This window comes from Sorghum bicolor, chromosome 4, assembly GCF_000003195.3.
Source record: "Sorghum bicolor cultivar BTx623 chromosome 4, Sorghum_bicolor_NCBIv3, whole genome shotgun sequence".
Classification (NCBI taxonomy): domain Eukaryota; kingdom Viridiplantae; phylum Streptophyta; class Magnoliopsida; order Poales; family Poaceae; genus Sorghum; species Sorghum bicolor.
Genome location: NC_012873.2, coordinates 52,943,003 through 52,962,194, shown reverse-complemented (window position 1 = coordinate 52,962,194; position 19,192 = coordinate 52,943,003). Strand labels below are relative to the sequence as shown.

Below are 19,192 nucleotides of genomic sequence, written 5' to 3'. Positions count from 1 at the left end.
CCCGCCGGAGTAGATGAGAAGGAAAATGGAGGCGCGCGGTTGCAGTTGCACGATGAGGTCAGTGTCAAAAGACTATAAACTAACTGACGCACGTGGATTTTATGGGAATAATTTTTTTTTTATCTGATGAAACTTTTTCATTTAATGACCTAATGAAGTAAGACCTATCGACTATCGTCTTTTGTGCATGCAGCCAGGGCCAGGGGAGAGCCATAGGGGGCTGGCAAGGGACATGCCCCACAAACAACTAGAGAGCAGATTGGATCTGCGGCCATGGGCAGAGTCGGATCACATAATCTTTCTTCCTTTTTTTTTGGTAACGCGAAATCATGTTAAAATCACAAAACCCCCCTTATACACTTTTCTGTGTAATGCGAAATCGCGTTGAATCATACGGAGAGTAGCCGAATCCATATGACATAAGGATTTTAGTATATTGGTTGGGTTTTAGGAACTGAATCGATTAGACATAGTAGAGTAGTATTTTCACTAGTGCTCTTGAGTGCTACCAGGTGAAAGAAATCCTAGGATGGCGACGATGATAGTGATCGGAGTCAGATAAAAATGTATCCTGTACGTGACGGGCCAGGACTCTTTAGAGCACTCCAACAGCTTTGCTATTTTTATTATGGAGGCCTTTTAGAACTTCTATAGTAGAAAAAGAGGCTCCAACAGATGTGCTATTTGGTTTTGTAAAATAAAAAGTTTGCTATCCCTTAATTTTTGCTGGCCATATATAGCTAACCACTGACACTAGCTATCTGATAGCAAGACTGTTGTGAACATCTTATTTTTTAAGAAGTTATCTATTTTACAAAATGGCTAAACATTAGAATTTAACTACTAAATTTAGCCAAGCTCTTGGAGATGCTCTTAGGTTGCCTCCGGTTCGGTTGGCTGAAAGTATTGTTCGTTGATTTATTGTAAGAGTAAAACACTGTTAAATGACCGACCGACAGATTTGGTAGATAAGTTCAAATAAACATGCTAGGTACCAAGGAAATAGTAGGAGCAACTTCTTTTCTTTTCTTTTCTTTTTTTTTTTGCTCTTGCTTGTAAGTAATAGACGCGTGCACACGTTTTCCAGTGTTAGTTAGGATTTAGGATTAGGACCATGCTGCTGCCGCCATCTGGAAAAAATTGGGTGCGTCGTGTATATGTTTCAGTACTAGTGGTAATAATAATTACAGAGATCGTTCGTTTCTTGATTAGATTAGAGGTCATATTGCGCCTCGCAATTGTCTTTGTCAGTCTTAATACATGTTTCATGAGAGTGTTATGCACATTAAATAGAGTGCCACGTAAGTAGAATTGCTGACTTGGCAGGGTCATTAAATGAAGAAGTTTCATCAGATGAGAGAGAAGTTTCATACTCATAAAACTTATATAGCTCAGTTACATAGTTTATAGTTTATAGTTTTGGTAACTGTGTCATAAAAGTATGCGTTGAGACTGACCTTAGGTTTCAAGTTATTGCAGCAACAGCGGGCCAGCAGGTTCCATTTGTCGTTAATTAACAGCTACACAGAACGTTTTTAGAAAGGTCAAGAACGTTATTTTCTCCTTTTGAACTAGACGCGTTATCCGTGCTGGTGCTGTGCCCTCTACTCCAATCAAAAGCTCTCACTCAAACCCTTTGGTCTTTTTCTGTGTTTTTGTTGCAACGCAGGCAAGATAGGACAACATATTAGCGAAGAAATATGGGCTCTAGATCTCCCCATGTGGAAGCAAAGTAAGACCTAGCTACTCCGTTCCAATGAATACAAAAACTTTAGTTAAGAAACAGCACGGCTCTCAAGTTAAGAAACATTTTTTATTTGGTTGTTAATTTGTTATGTACTTAACTTGTATATGTATTTCGTCATGTGTAATTTTGTTATCCGTTTGAACACCCTCTTACATTAGAATCCTGGCTCCGCCCCTGTTTGTGTGCACATATTTGAAAAGAAAAAATATATTTCACCATTACAATCTTGTATCCTCAATATTTATGGCATTTAAGATGTTAATAATCATATTAAGTTAAAAAGTTTGACTCAAGACATCTCTATCCTACTCATATTTATAAAAAAATGTTTTAGATGAAATAGTTATATGTTTGATCTTTATGGTATTTACATTTTAATAATTAAAGCTAAAAAAAGTTTGACTCAGGATATTTGTAGACGAAATTACAATTTTAGAAGACTGAACTAATTGTAGTTGATTTGGGCAAGCTATTTACAGTTTTACACTACTGGAAACTCGAATTAGCGAACCTTCACTCGATTACTCTTCAGCGAATGTTCGGGCATGCTTCTATCCTTTTTCTATTTTTAGTTGATGTCGCTGTGAACTTTCCATTTCGGACTTTGTTGGCGAGCGTGTTGAGGTCAAGCAATAAAGGGACGTCTGTTCATTATCTTTTTGTGTGCTTCCCAATCACTTTAGAGTTTAGATGTGTTTCCCAATCTCGCAACAAAATTCACTAGAAAAATTATATAAATACAAAATTTTAACTTGGAATTTGTGTGCCGAAAGTTATACAAGCACATAAGTTATACACATAATTTATAAAAACCAACAAATTCTGCACATAAATTGTTTACATAACTTGTAGAAAACAAAAAAATATGCACATAGAAAAGGAATTATGCATGAAAACGGCAAACCAAATTATCATGCGCATAATTTTACAAAAAAAATTATGCAAGCTAATCAAAAAATTATCAGAAAAGTATAAAAATACCAAATTTTGACTCAAATTTTATGAGCAGAAAATTATACAAGTACATAAGTTACACACATAACTTTTGATGACAAAAAATTATGCACACAAATTACATAACTTGTAAAGAAAATATGCACATAAGTTGTGAAAAGGAATTGTGCATGCAAAAAGATGTTCGCATAACTTGGATAAACAAATTATCATGAACACAAAAATAAATTATGCAAGCCAAGAATATTCATGTAATTATGAAAATAATAATGTACTCACATTTTTTTTAAAAGCGTTTATTGGCACGTGCTTCATTAAAAAGAAATAGGATACAAATTATGCCCAGTGTTGCAAAACGGTGAGTTGCCGATGGCAGCTAACCGGCGGAACACTTACGTGAGGCACCCGCTTCAATGGTGGCGCTGTAAAGATGTGGTAACTAAGGAAACTAACTTTGCGACTAAAAGAAACTAGTGTTCAGTCCAACTAAAGATGAGAATGATGCTCTAAATGGGTACCGTGGTTCTTTTCTAGTCTAACTGAACTAAATAAACAACTTATTTTCTTTTTTTTATTTAGCTTATTAAGTTAGACTGGAGAAGAATTGTGGGTACCAGCACATAGTCCAACCCGGTCATGGACTGTGCCCTGCGCGCGCCGTGCGAGGGGAAGAGCTCACCCATCACTGCCCTCTTGGATGATGGCAGCGGCTCCGTGAAGGTCTCTCGTGGAACTTGGTTGCGGAGTGGAGCTTACAGCGTCTTCAGGCCTCCGATCCTCCGCCACCTGTTCATAAACACAATTTACTCACATGGTCTCTCAACACAAATTATTCACACAAATCTATCACACAATTTGTGAATAAAAGCTATACTCAAAAGGCAAACTTTTTTTTTAAAAAAATCATGTAACACCAGTTTTGACCAGAAAATTAAAGAAGTTACTTAGGCCTTGTTTAGTTCCTGAAAAATTTTGCAAAATTTTTCAGATTTCCCGTCACATCGAATCTTTAGACACATGCATGGAGTACTAAATATAGACGAAAATAAAAACTAATTGCACAGTTTGGTCGGAATTGACGAAACGAATCTTTTGAGCTTAGTTAGTCTGTGATTAGACAATATTTGTCAAATACAAACGAAAATGCTACAGTGTCGATTTCCAAAAATATTTTGGAACTAAACAAGGCCTTAATAAGAAGCTATAAGACAAAATAGAAACACAAGTTTAGGCCTTGTTTAGTTCCTCAAAAAATTTTCAGATTCCCCGTCATATCGAATTTTTAAACACATGCATGGAGTATTAAATATAGACAAAAATAAAAACTAATTGCATAATTTGCATAGACGAATATTTTGAGACTAGTTAGTCCATGATTGGACAATATTTGTCAAATACAAACGAAGTGTTACAGTGTTGATTTCCCAAAAACTTTTGAAACTAAACAAGGCCTTAGGAAGAAATATCATGAACAAATAGTAGGAACACAATTTTTCAATCAAATCAAACAACATATAAAGTGCACAAAATACAAAAAGGAGAAAGATATATAAAGCATCTCAGTGACGACCGGGCCGTGAACCGCTGCGTATGATCTCCGGTGGCTGGCTGTGTGGCCACGCATGCTTGTTGTCAAGGGCTCCCTTGCCCAGAAGTTCCATGGAATTCCGAGAAGATATGCTGGAATAATCAAGAGGAGAAAGATGGCGCACAGATCACGGGTGAACTTATCTCTTTTTAGAAAAGAAAATATATTAATATATCTTAACTTCTGTATGGGATTAATACATAGAGTATAGCTGTGGGTGAACTTATCTCTATATTATCTCAAACCAGAGGTCACATGAGAAAAAATGAATTTCGCCTCGTAGTCTTAGGTTGCAAGTTGCAGCAACAGCAGGCCAGGTTCCATTTGTCGTTAACAGCTACACAGAACTTTTTTTTTTATTACAAAGGTCAAGAACGTTATTTTCCCCTTTTGAACTAGACGCGTATGCACACGCACGTTCTTACTTGGACCGTGCTGGTGCTGTGCCCTCTACTCCAATCAAAAGCTCGATCACACTCAAACCCTTTGGTCTCTCTGTGTCGTGTTTTCGTTGCAACACAGGCAAGATAGGACACATAGTAGCGAAGAAATTAATATTGGGCTCTAGCTCTCCCCATGTCGAAGCAAAGTATGTAAGACCTAGCTGCTCCGTTATATATTTATCCTCCAATGAATACAAAAAACTTAAGTTAAGAAACAATCACATCCACATTAGTCTGTGGCGTGTATATATATGTATATATTTTCTCTGCAAAATCACGTGCGCGTCACTTGCCTCCTGCCCTCCGGCTACTACGTTACGTTTCGGAGAGAGAGTGTAATTGGAATTGGAATTGGAATTGGAATTGGCAGTCCAAGTCATGCTGTTGGACCTCAACTCAACTCTAGCAGTCTACCTTATATTCCACGGGTAGCTAGCTACATCGATCATATCAATCTGCTTGCGCACACTTCACCTAATACACGGCAAAACTAAAATGACTTTGGTGCTCCGTAACCTCCACTCAATCTCGTTATGACGCACCTATTAATGGTTCAATCAGGGTCAGGGTTTCAAGATTATTCCCTTCCCTCCTCTTCTTTCCGTACTCCATTTGCATACATTCGTTTTCTTTCTTTTGATCTAAAATCTCTTTCATTTTCTTTTGATATCTATATATATCCTATAAAGACAAACCTCACTAAGCTAATTCTCTTGCATCTCCTTGCGCCACGTCATCATCCACTTCTACTGCTGCCGCATGCAATTAAATGTCCACTCACAAGATACAACTACCTACACATAACCATACATGCATACTGCTAGCAACTATTCTCTCACGCGACCTTCTCTCTTTCTCTTTAGAAATTAACTACTAAAATTATATATAGATGACTCGATAGACTATACACTAAAATCGTATTTATATTTCTTCTTTATACCCGCGGCAATGCGCGGGGAATCCTCCTAGTATACTATAAAAGGTTTCCAAACCTATTTTCATCCTAGACTAGATAAGCTGCTAGGAGTAGCTTACTAACATGTAGTAGTAGTAGTGTAAAAGTTTGGTTGAGTTTACCTGAATCCCTTGGCCACAAAGCTATAGCTAGGCCACATGCAGCAGCTGCAGAGATTTGCTTCAGGTCCAACCAAACACAAGCACACGCGCCACCCCTTCCCCGATGCATCATCCATCCATCGGTTAGGTTTGGTGAACGTCTCCCAAACCTGCACACTCCTCATCTCTCATGCGGTGTTTGTATTGTATATATGGTAGCCAATCCGCGTTCCAACCACAGCAAAAGGCATCCATGATATTCCATCTATCTATCTCATCTCACCCTGCACCAACAAATGCAGGCTCTGGCTCTTCTCACCTAGTCCTAGCTGCTTCATTCTTCAGTCATTCAGGCTGATCGATGTGGTTCTGATTCAGTTGTGTACATCTTTGTCAGACCAGACATATTTTGTGATGAGTTGCACCTACTCTACTCTTTCCTTGCAAATAACATAAGTAAGGTCACACTCACACCTGATGATCTGAAGCAAAGATGGATGCGGCCATTCGATCTGATCATCTGCAGCATGCATGGTTGAGTGATCACTGAGGATGGACGATGGATGTATGGAAACGTACGTGCTAACGAAACAAGACAAGGGAACAACTGAACGACCAGTGAAGGGGATTGTTCCACTCCTTTTTCGTTCTATCCTAGTATTAGTTAGGTGATCTCTGGAGGAAGGCCATGCACTGATGCACTGCACCACCCTTTCCATGCAAAGTACTCCATGCATGTGCTGATGTGCCTTTTGCAGCAGTGCAGGCGGCCGGGGATAGATAACCGTGTCCACTAATGTGATGCTACCTCTCCAAACACAACACTTGTGAAAGGGACCAGGTCTCAGGTCCTCCTTGCTTGAACTTGTCAACCAAGTGTCCTCCCTTTCCCTGCTGGCCGGGTTACTTTGGTCTCTCACCAGCTCACCTGCCCCCCCCCCCTGCCCCAGTGCCCAATGGTAGCTATAAGTTGCTACCAATGCTTTGGTTGCACCTCCTCATTTTTGTCCCTCAGACCTTCCCTTGTTGCCACTTGTTGGGAGACTCTCTTATATACCACAGCTAAACTCTCTTCATATATATACATACATATATAACATATAAGTAGGGCTTGCTTTGCTTCATGCTGTTGAGAATAAGTTGCTCCAATTGCTAAACATCTCAAGCTTCAGCCTACAGGGGCTGATCATCATATATATCAATATAGCTCGAGGATCAACCATATACATCGGATCGGAGTTCTGTCGATCGACAGAGCTCGTCATCGTCCTGCTCTATATCTTCCTTTTGCACAAGACGATATCGAGAGACACCAAGGATTTCATTAATCTGAGTTAGCTATAGCTCCCCTTGCTCTTGGTGCATCAAGATGAGAGGCTTTGCTTGTGCTCATCATGCAGAGAAACGCCATCGCCTGGACAGAACTTTGTGAGTTTATTTCCCTCCTCTCCTCTCCATTTTTTTTCTCTTTCCCTGTACTACTTCATCTTTATTGTTAAATTTCGTTTGAATCTTCATGGATGTGCCACGTGTCGTCGTCCTGTTCGTCTGGCTGGCAAATGAACAATGAAGCGAACACCATGCCTGCTAACAACTCCATGCCGTTTTGTTTTTCTCCTAATAAATTTTCAGTTTCATTGCCCTCGTCAATAATTTATTTCCGCAACGTTGCTTTGCACTCATCTTATTCTGATTGTTAGGCCATTTAAGCAGAAACACACATACTCGGTCCTGTTCTGCAATCCAACATGACAAAGCCGGTCACAATTTTGAACTAGTTGGTAAATTGTCAAGAAAACCGATTTCACCACATCGAATCCTTGCAACTTTTGAGAGCACAAGTAACTTTCTTTTTTCTCGAATACGCATATAAACGACGCGCTTCGGGTGCCCTAGGTGGTCTAGAGTTATAGCAAAAAGAGTCAGACCTCCCTAGTTTCAGGTTCACGCACAAGTAACTTTCAGAGACGGTATAGGTGAACCACCCAAATTTCGTGTACAGTTAACAGAACCTAGTTTTTCAAAGTTGCCTATGATAACCTGTTTTTCTAGTAGTTTTCTAGGCGAGCTAACCCAGACTAGCTAGTTAATAATTTTATATTAATACCGACGTAATACCGAGTTACTTTCATGGTTGGCTCACCTGTTCTCTGACCAAGCAATTCATCCGGTGATCGAGGGCGTGAATTGGTTTGGGGTGAGGAAAAAGTCACAGCTCGTGTTTCTGCACTGAACAAGTCTCTGCGTGCTTCTGTTGATGCCAATTGCCAAGTGACAGAAACAGGCTCTAAATAGAATTTATGCGCAGGACAAACAGAGGGTGACACACACCCAATGCATGCTTGGAGCCTTGGAGATGAAGTCGTCAGCGATAACGAAAGGGTGAGTCTAGACTCAACTCTAGAGCAGGGACCATGTAGTCAGCGATAACGATGAGAAATCAACTCGATCGACGACCATGGAGCTGTGATGACGTTTGGCAGTTGATAGTATATGTGATGATCCTGGACCGTTGGGGAGTATGGAGCTAACTGTTCTTGGTGACCTGCTGGAGTAGGTGAAGAGAGAATTTCTCCATGACTAACGACTTTCTCAGGTCTTGAGTTGGAAAAAATCAAATGCAAATTGAAGAGGATCAGGATTTGGTCACTGCAAGCAGCATATAGAGGACCAAATTAAATGCACCGCGAGCTTTCCATTCACACTGTAATGAAAGTTAAAAGGCATGTTAACAAACAAAGCAGTACAAAAAACAGCTTGTTAACAGCTCGGTTAAAAAAAAAGCTACACTGTCACTTTGTAACAAGATCCCATTTTGGCTGTGTATATATTGATCAGTTCATCTTTTGATTGAGTTTGTTCAGTTCATCTTGTCACTGAATGTTACTGACAGTAAATATAATACGATTTTTTGTTGTGTTGAATTGAATCCAGTAGCAGTTTGAGCAGGAAGGATTGCATCGGGAGCTACTACGCCAAGGATGCCAAGTACAGGCCGTTCAGCGCGCTGCTGCCCGAAGGCTGGAGCGGCAAGGTTCTGTACGTGAAGCTCGTGCTCGTCCTCCTCATGTGCGGCTCCTTCATGGGCCTCCTCAACTCGCCGTCCATCCACCTCGCCGACGAGCACCACCACCACACCACACAGTGAGCAAAAAATCTTGTCACGTCTGTGATGATCACTAACAACAGCTGCTAAAAGATTTCAACTTGCATTGACTGCAAAAACTTCAGGCCAGAGGCGGCGTCGAAATCGAGCTGGATGTCGCACCCGGACGCGGCGAACTCGGGGTACGCGTCGAGCCTGAGGATCGACTGGTCGCAGATCGAGACGGCGGCGGAGCACTTTGCTCCGGCAGCGGCGGACGGCGGCGGCACGTCGCGGACGCGGACGCGGGTTGCGCTGCTCAACTTCGACGACGGCGAGGTCGAGGAGTGGAAGGCGCGGATGCCGCACACGGACGCCTCCGCGGTGCGCCTGGACCACGTCGGCAGCGACGTCACCTGGGAGCACCTGTACCCGGAGTGGATCGACGAGGAGGAGCGCTACGGCGCGCCGGCGTGCCCGGACCTGCCGGAGCCATCGGTGGAGTCGGAGGAGGCGAGGTACGACGTCGTCGCGGTGAAGCTCCCGTGCGGGCGCGCGGCGAGCTGGTCCAAGGACGTGGCGCGGCTCCACCTGCAGCTGGCCGCGGCGCGTCTCGCCGCGCGCGCGCGCCACGGCGGTGGGCCGGCGGCGGCGCACGTGCTCGTGGTGAGCCGGTGCTTCCCGATGCCTAACCTGTTCAGGTGCCGGGACGAGGTGGCGCGCGACGGCGACGTGTGGCTGTACAGGCCGGACGTGAGCGACCTCCGCCGGAAGCTGGAGCTCCCCGTGGGGTCCTGCAAGCTGGCCATGCCGTTCAGAGCGCTCGGCGAGCCGTACGTCTCCGCGGCGCCGCAGCGCGAGGCGTACGCGACGATCCTGCACTCGGAGCAGCTGTACGCGTGCGGCGCCATCACGGCGGCGCGGAGCATCCGGATGGCCGGGTCCGGTCGGGACATGGTGGCTCTGGTGGACGAGACGATCAGCGCGCGGCACCGCGGCGCGCTGGAGGCGGCCGGGTGGGTGGTGCGGACGATCCGGCGGATCCGGAACCCGCGGGCGTCGCGGGACGCGTACAACGAGTGGAACTACAGCAAGTTCTGGCTGTGGACGCTGACGGAATACGAGCGGGTCATCTTCCTGGACGCCGACCTGCTGGTGCAGCGGCCCATGGAGCCGCTGTTCGCGATGCCGGAGGTGAGCGCCACGGGGAACCACGGCGCCTACTTCAACTCGGGGGTCATGGTGGTGGAGCCCTGCAACTGCACGTTCCGGCTGCTGGCGGACCACGTCGGCGACATCGAGTCGTACAACGGCGGCGACCAGGGGTACCTGAACGAGGTGTTCGCGTGGTGGCACCGCCTGCCGTCGCACGCCAACTACATGAAGCACTTCTGGGGCGGGGACACGGCGGAGCGCGCCGCCGCCAAGCGCCGCGTGCTGGCGGCCGACCCGCCCGTGGCGCTCGCCGTGCACTTCGTCGGACTCAAGCCCTGGTTCTGCTTCCGGGACTACGACTGCAACTGGAACGTGCCGGCGCTGCGCCAGTTCGCCAGCGACGAGGCGCACGCGCGGTGGTGGAAGGTGCACGACGCCATGCCGCCGCGGCTCCAGGGGTTCTGCCTGCTGGACGAGCGGCAGAAGGCGCTGCTGCGGTGGGACGTCGCGCGGGCGAGGGAGGCCAACTTCTCCGACGGACACTGGAGCGCGCGGATCGCCGACCCGCGACGGAGCATCTGCGCAGGCGGCGGCGACGCCGAGGCCTGCCGCGAGAGGGAGATCGCCGGCCGCCGGGTGGAAGGGAACCGGATCACCACGTCGTACGCCAAGCTAATTGACAGTTTCTGAATTCTGACGGCAGCAGTAACAACATCATATTCATCATCTAACGGCGCGTGCTCCGTGCTCGTGCTTTTCGAATTTTGGTGCTATTGATCCATCATCCACATCCATGGCCATCAGGATTGACCTGCTGAGATGGTCGAGCGAGATGCCAGGGCTATGTCTGTCTGTCTGTCTGTCTGTCACGTGGCAACATGCTCAGCAATCTTTGGTACCTCGTCTCATGCATGCCAAGTGGATGCTTGCGTCAAAACCTCTTTGGTGTGATTTTGGTCTGTGAATAGTCGATTCTCCGATGAAAGACCTTACTCAGCGAGCTCAGTGTACCGTGATCCACTGTCCACACCGGATACAAGTTGTCACGATCTTCCTCTGGCTCACGCTGAAACGCCGGCACTAGACAGCAAACCGCCGGTGGAGACACGGTCGTAAAGCGAGTTAACAGTGCTTCCTGGGCTAAAAAGCACGGTGTTGTCCATCTCAAAAAAAAAAAAAAAACACGGTGTTGTAAACTTAAACTAGATGAATCTTAATGCAATGACACGTAAATCTTTTATAAAAAAAGACATCCGTGACAATTGCTATCTAGTCGATCCGCACGCTAGGTGATGTGAACAATATCTGCTTTACACAGAACAGAGTTTCCTTGAGATTGAAGGTGTCTAACCAAGCCCAAGACCCTCAAATCAACCTTATTCCTCACTCCCACATCTATATGTCTTGCATGTTAAGGGCTTAAGGCCCTTTCCTTGCCAAAGACGCATTTTCACCCTTGTTTTCTACCCTGGCAGCTTCCTCCCATCCACAGCGATGCCTCTCCTTCACCCCTTCTACCTCGCCACCATCTCCCTCGCCGCCATCTCCCTAACCCTTCTTGTTCTCCTATCTCACAACACCGCCACAAGGACTAGCACCTCCATCGCCCTTCCGCCCCGTGCCTCCATCCGACTATGGCTCCGGATGACGCACCATCATCAACCACGGGACGCCTCCTCCTTTGCGTGCTTGCATTATGCAACTGCCTTGACAGTTGTCTTCCCACCTTCTCCGACCGTGGCTCCACAAACCGCTCCACCTCATCGTCGCCTCACCCGTCACCCAGAGACCAGAGCCACATTCGAAGCTGACAAAACGACAAATGTGACAATGAGTGCATGCGAGCATTGGAGCTGACAATGTTGCAGTACGCTTGTGCAATGCAAAGTGCTAGTGAGGAGCAATGAAGGAAAGAGAAAGAAAGAAAAAGAAAAAACTAGTATACATAGTTATAAGTCGTTCTAACGTGTCACCGACTACTGGAATCAATTTGAAGGGTTCAATTAGCAGTTACTGCTGGAGTTGATGATTAGATTTGTGACCTCAAAAGATAGGAGAGCTCTCAAACCCTAAGTAGAGGCCCTACTTAGGTTAGAGTTGCTCAAAGTCCACAACAATAGAAAAAAGTTAAAAAGACTAATGCAAAGTACAATAGATACGATTATTCAAAAATATATGATACATAAGAGCATCTCCAATAGTTTCTGAAAGGAGGTAGACGCATGACCCGTCTTCCTCCTCTGTGCCACCTCGTCGCCAATAGCCTCACCGCCACCACCACTAATACTATGCTCGGTCGTCTCTGCTGTTTGACTTGTCTATCAAATATCTAGCAATGCTCGCTCGATGACGTCCCGGTTACCTCACTTGCCACTCATCAAACTCACTGAGTTCGTAACCACCTACTTTCACCATCCTTCTAAAGCAATCGATATTGAAGGCCCGAAACCTCATATTTGTAACCCTAATCCCTCTTGCCACCGCCGACCTCGACCACCGTCCATGCCTGCGTGGTGAAGTTCCACTCCCTTTATTATGCCCGAACGGGAGGAAGAAGCAGCAGCTCGCAGCTTAACTGTGTCTCACGTGGACACGTGTTCTTGCGCTCCTTGCTATCGTAAGCACGCAATATTCTTTCTACACTATGATGTGCCCCCACCGCCAGCGACTCCGGCTCTTGCAGCGAAAAACGATCGACGACCACCAGACACCAGTCCAGTCCAGTCCAGTCGTCGACCCACAGCTTCCACACCAGGAGAAACAGGGGCATTAACCCGCCCGGCCGGCTCGCACACCGCACGCGCACAGGCACAGGCACAGCACGGCACACGCGCGCGCGCGCACCGCAGACAAGACCGGAACGCGCAGCGCGGGGCAGACGGCAGACGCGCTCGTAGTCGTGGACTCGTAGCCGCGGCCGCAGCAGCTGTTGCACCGACCACCTCCCTCCCGCGCCTCGGGGATCGAGCTCTCGCTGGGAGGGACGGAGCACCAGAAGGCGATGCCCTTTTGGTGGCCGAGGAGGAGGTCCAGGCCGAGCTCCAAGCGCAAGGACGGGCCCGTGCCGGCCTCCGCCTCGGCTTCCTGCTCGCCTCGCCACTCCGTCGACGTCGTCGTTCCACCCACCGCGTCGCCGTCGGCCCAGTGGGAGCGGACATGGACGCGCAGCCTCGGCTCCCCGGCGCCGCGGGGCGCGGATAGGGCCGCCGCCGCTGCCGCCACGCTATGCGGCGGCGGCGGGTCAGGACCAGCTGGGGGACCGGCGGCTTGGCGTGGGCAGGGTTTACCGCTCCCGCGCCCTGCCGTGTACAAATCGGCGCGCGGTGGCTCGCCGGTTTCGAGCGGGAGCTCGTCGGAGTCAGATGAGGTGGTGGATAACACGAATTACAGGTACGAAATGCTGCATTTACCGCGGGATACGTGCTGCTGCTTCGCACTTTCCTTCGTTGCCGTAATCTGTACGATGTACCTTCACGGTGCGTGAGTACAGCGAAAATGATGCTATGAGTCTATGTCCAGTGTCGTCGCATGACTAGAGCTCTGTGGTGATCTGGGTGTGCAAATGTCAGTAATTTAGTGGTTTCCAGTTGAGCGCCATGACCAAGGAGGAGTGAGTGAGGTTTCGCACCAATTTCGCCCGTTGACCCCCTCTGCGCTTGTCATCTGCCGACTGCCGTGCACACGGGGAGTCAAAGGTCAATGGTTTGTCATCGTGTGAGAAATTGCAACCAGGCGTGTTTCACTTGGACAAGTCTTTCTTATCCTTGCAGAAGTTGGTGTGCAAACTCATCAACCTTAGTCCTGTGACAAACCGAATAGTATAGTAGATTATATTGCCATTTGAATCATTAGTTTTGCTGTTATCTTAGTTTATATAACTCCCTACAAAGCCAATCTTTTGAACTACTAGGTTTTTTAATGACCACTTTTTAGATTATTTACATGTGGTATTCAAACATTTATTACCATTAATGTTAAGTACAACCAAAACCGGATGACAGAGGCCTAATGAAGATTTGATAGCTCTTGGTGCAGGATAAATACTTTTTACATACTCCCTCTGTTTTTTTTATAAGTGTCACATTTTGTTTGTCCTAAGTCAAACACGTGTATCTTTGACTATTGATTTTTTAAAAATTATATAGTTTCATGTCATAAGATTTTTATTTTTAGATTTATTATGAGAAAGACTATCATACTATAAAGATTTTTTAAAATGGTTGGTCAAAGATTGCAATGTTTGACTTAGGACAAACCAAATGTGACACTTAAAAAAACAGAGGGAATATACAGCAATGATCACTTGCTATAAGACCATGGGGTGTAACCATCATTACCAATATTTATTACAATGGTTATTAAATGTGTTTGTATGGTTGATATCTGTTTTAGTATTCTGATTCTGTGCAACAGTAGTGACAGGCAGGGGTTATCTGGCCTAAACACAAGAGTCAATTAGCTCAAGTTCTTACCTCAGTTTTGATTTCATAGAATTCCTCAAAGGTTCTTTTTTTTTTCCAAAAGGTCAGCAAGAGCTTTGCTGAAATTATTAGTAGGGGAAAGACAAAAAGTTATAGAGTATTTACAACACCGAAGCATTCCTCAAAGGTTCTAATAATCCAAAATCTCCCATCCACACTCAGGATTTTTCTATCTTGAATTTCCACACTTTTTCCTATTTCTTTGCCCTTGTCAGAGTTGCCTGTTTATTATTTTTGTCTGTACCTATTTTGCGCCTCTGACTATTTGTCATTGTCAGTCCTGTTATGTTTTCTGATATTTTTTATTCCTTGATGCAACACTGCAACCTTTAGGTATGCGGATCCATTTGTACATCCTGGAGCAAGAACTATGCCACCTGATGCACATAAGCGCACGACAGAAGAAAAACACCGTGTTTCATGTAGTGCTCCGCCTCCGCGTGAGCACCATAAGTTTTTTGAGGTGCCTGTATCCAATGCCGGAGAAGTTCATTTGCAAAGCTATGAAGCTGCAACTACTGGGACTACTTCGCGTGGTAGAGTGTTTCATAAAAATGCTCGTGCAAGAACGAGGAGTCTTTCCCCAGGACCAAGAGGGCAGGATTTTGCTTCCAGTTTTGCAACTCCAGGAGACCTTGGGGTTAGTTCAAGGTCAATGGTTAAAATGATGGATGATCTAAAGAGTCAGTCTCAACCCATTTTTGCGAGCAGTCTGTCTCAACCCTTGCCTCGTCCTCCGGCACGTATTGCTAGCTGTCCCATTCCTTCATCTCCCATTGCTTCTGCCCAATCCCAATCACAGTGGAAAAAGGGGAAGCTGTTAGGTAGCGGCACATTTGGTCAGGTTTACCTTGGATTCAACAGGTATGAATGCCCTTATGTATCATTTTAATAAAACTTAAAGTTCCATTCAGGTCCTTTTTTACACGTATATTTGTTTTCGTTCCTGATGATATAAGTATAATGGAAAGACGAACTCATTTTTCATAAAATTTTGTATCGAAGTGGATGTTTTTATTGTTGAAGTTTATGTATAGATTTCAACTCTGCAAAACACAGCTTCTAATAAACGCGCTCTCTTTTTGTCAATGTTGGCACACCAATTCGTTACTAGGTGTAATCTGATAAAGATCGATTTAGACTGTCGGGAGTCATTTGGATTGCCATGTCAAATTCAGTGAGCTAAAGGTGTCAGGAAATGAGAACTATCAGATACATGTTATGCTTATTGTTTTCTTTGACTAAAAAATGCTATATCTTTCACTTTGTTGCATGACACGGAATGAAATCTGAGAACCATTTCTATCTTCTACACTCTTGGCTCTTGTATCATTAGAATCTTGTGTTTGATCTTAACCATGTCTTATATAGTGAAAGCGGAAAGTTTTGTGCAATAAAAGAGGTACAAGTTATTTTGGATGATTCAAAGTCAAAAGAACGCCTCAGACAATTAAAGCAGGTCATTTTCTGCCCCAATTTGATTGATAAGTCTTCTATAGATCAAAGGCAATTGTATTGATGTAAATACATGTAGCATGTGCCTTTCTGAGATGTAGATCCTGAATCATGTTGATTCTTTTTATTAACTTGTACAATTCTTGTACCACAGGAAGTAGACATGCTTAGACAACTCTCACACCAAAACATTGTGCAATACTATGGAAGTGAACTGGTGAGTTCCATGATGCAACTGATAACTATTACCATTTGAGGGCCTGTGGCCACAAATTTTTTGCTATGCAATATTGCTTATGTTTATGTAGTGTGTCAAGCCACTACTGTTGCCTAGTCCCTTCTCTTTCACCTTTTTTCTTTGGACTTCTTTCTAACTGTTGCCCCCATTAAGTCATTTCACGCCAAGAAAAAAATTGTTGCCTTTGGTATCAAACGAATGTACATAAGCTTTCTACATGAAGTGCTGATTATGCTTAGACTTTCCTAATACTATATTATTTTGGGCAGACTGATGAGTCACTGTCCATCTATCTTGAGTATGTTTCTGGAGGTTCAGTCCATAAACTGCTTGGAGACTATGGTCCTTTTAAGGAACCTGTGATTCGTAACTATACTCGGCAGATTCTTTCTGGACTTGCCTACTTGCATGGTAGGAAAACTATGCACAGGTACTGCGAATGATTTAACACTATTTCAGTTTCTAAAGTTAAAACTGAAGAAACATTAGTATAACACTTCATAACGCTTTATTTGGCAGAGACATAAAAGGAGCAAACGTACTTGTTGGCCCAAATGGCGAAGTCAAACTTGCTGATTTTGGCATGGCTAAACATGTAATGCAGTTTCTTTTCATTTTCCAAAGTCCTTTTTTTGTGTCCTTTTTTTTTGTGCATGCCTGTGTTTAGGAGCATTATTGGAACTTCACTCACCTACCCCCACTGTAGCATTTAGCTAGGCTATAGTTTGTCTCCATGGCCAGCTAACCAGGTGTCATAGTTGTACATTTAGCTCCTCCTAGATTGGATCTCATTTTATAGACACTTTTCCCTGTGAAGGATGTTGATGGTCATATTCTGTTTTCTGCACTCCATAGCATCATAATATAACTGAAGCAAGCATGACTCAGATTGCTACCTGCTGATCTTTTTGCAATATAAAAAGGCAACTAGCCAAAAGGAGATCCTTTTGAGTTTTTTCCTCCATCTCACATTATTTGCTTATATGCAGATAACATCTTTAGCTGAAATACACTCACTGAGAGGAAGCCCATACTGGATGGCTCCTGAGGTATGCTGTTTTCTATCAATGACATTTGAAGAGTTTGCCATGTATGGTTTCCATCTCCAAGAAAAGTTGTGTGAAGTACTTCAAACTCTTCAGGTTATAATGAACAAAAATGGGTACAGTTTTGAAGTTGATATCTGGAGCCTTGGGTGCACAATTATTGAAATGGGAACTGGGAGACATCCTTGGCATCAGTATGAAGATGTATGTCTTCACATTCTGTTACATTTTACTGAAATATTTCCATCCAACTTGGATCAGTCACTTTGCTTCTTATAGTCAAAGTAACTAGCATGTACTTCATGGTTTTTTTATGCTAATGTCCATTTTGTCTCAACACATGTCTTTCAGGTACCTGCAATGTTTAAGATAGTTAACACCAACGATATGCCAGAAATCCCAGAGAGATTTTCTAAAGAGGGGAAAGATTTCCTTAGTTTGTGCTTAAAACGTGATCCAGGGCAGCGCCCATCTGCAACTCAGTTGCTGCGTCATCCTTTTGTTCAAGACGATCAGGTAATAAGAGGGGCCGAATGCAATACCACTTTGAGAAATGGACTATCTTCACCTGCAGAGGCATGTCATAAAAAGGTGACTCACCTGCTTATCCATTTTAATAGAGATTGTGCTAGTTTCTTAGAAGTATTTCCTTTCATGTTAATGTTTGTTTTGAAATGATCTTGATAGCCTTAAATTTGTCTGCAGTCCAACAAAGAACCTTCATTGAAGAGAAGCATTGCTCCTCTGCGGGACATTGGAGGGCTAAGAGCGCGAGGTTTTATGGGATCTTCTTCAGCATGCGTTTCGCCCCACAAAACTTCCAGGTACAGTAACTTGCATTTAGTGACCATCCTTATGTCCTGTTCATCCAATCACACCCAGTATCCTGACTGATAACTTTGTCATCATCCTGCAGTAGGCATATTGATGTGAGAGCAAACATGTCTCTCCCAGTGTCCCCATGCTCAAGCCCGTTACGCCAGTTGAAGCAATCGAACTGGAGCTCCCTTGCTTCCCCATCACATCTGGCATTCTCCTCAGGATCTTCAGCCCACAACCCAGTCAGTTACATGCAAAACCAGATGAGAGGAAGCGACCCAGTTCCAGATCCATGGCGCGACATCAGCCAGAGACCACAAAGTCCATATGGCTCCCCAAAGAGATTCTGATTATGACCTGTAGAGCTGTAGGAGACTATCAGTTATCGATATTTTTCACGGCAAAGTTAGGTGATCCAGGAGACGTTGATAAATCCTTGGTAACTAGGAATCCCGATTGCTCATGATCTGATTTATTGTGTAGATGAAAAAGAAGGTGTAGCTGATGACTGTCAACTATGTGCAAGTGTTGTAAATGGTCAATGTACATCCTGTATAGGTTAAATATGACGATGACGATGATTCTGGAATAAGGATGTATTTTTTTATTCATATAAATAAAGTCAGAGAAATATACGCATCTGAAGTTTCTTCCCTTGCATGTTTATGTTGTGACTAGTGAGCTGTGAGCCCTGTGACAGGACACATGGATGTCGGACCATGTGAGCCAGTCAATTTTCAGTAGCTGGAGAGGGTAACTAGATGTACTATATATGTGGCTACTCAGACTTTCAGGTGGCAGCGTTTAACTCAACCTAGATTGCTAAGAAGTAAAGTACTCTAAGGCCTTGTTTAGTTCATCCAAAAACCAATTTTTTTCAAGTTCCTGTGACATCAAATCTTGCGGCACATGCATAGAGTATTAAATATAGATGAAAACAAAAACTAATTACACAGTTTGCCTGCAAATCGCGAGATGAATCTTTTGAACCTAGTTAGTCCATGATTGGATAATATTTGCCACAAACAAACAAAAGTGCTACAGTACCGAAAACAATCAACTGACTACTAGATTGAAACAATCACTCATGGTTTGTAGCGAGAAAAAATGACGGAAAACTCCAAC

At 44.5% G+C, this 19,192-nt stretch overlaps 2 protein-coding genes across 5 annotated transcripts; both read left to right on the top strand.

Annotated features, from left to right (window-relative positions):
• On the top strand, positions 6,796–11,024 carry LOC8064269 (UDP-glucuronate:xylan alpha-glucuronosyltransferase 1). Of its 4 annotated transcripts, none has more exons than XM_021460525.1 (4): positions 6,796–7,216; positions 8,097–8,170; positions 8,726–8,932; positions 9,020–11,024. In XM_021460525.1, exons 2-4 carry the CDS (start codon positions 8,127–8,129, stop codon positions 10,716–10,718), a joined length of 1,950 nt encoding a protein of 649 aa, XP_021316200.1. In that variant the 5' UTR covers positions 6,796–7,216; positions 8,097–8,126; the 3' UTR covers positions 10,719–11,024. The 4 variants fall into 4 exon arrangements, with proteins under 4 accessions (XP_021316200.1, XP_002453984.2, XP_021316199.1 ...); XM_002453939.2 differs by having other exon boundaries at positions 8,723–8,932; XM_021460524.1 differs by lacking the exon at positions 8,097–8,170.
• On the top strand, positions 12,242–18,720 carry LOC8064268 (mitogen-activated protein kinase kinase kinase 3). Its single transcript, XM_021458314.1, has 11 exons — positions 12,242–13,418; positions 14,843–15,373; positions 15,881–15,968; positions 16,119–16,181; positions 16,472–16,632; positions 16,722–16,797; positions 17,192–17,251; positions 17,345–17,452; positions 17,600–17,839; positions 17,954–18,072; positions 18,165–18,720. Exons 1-11 carry the CDS (start codon positions 13,030–13,032, stop codon positions 18,415–18,417), a joined length of 2,088 nt encoding a protein of 695 aa, XP_021313989.1. The 5' UTR covers positions 12,242–13,029; the 3' UTR covers positions 18,418–18,720.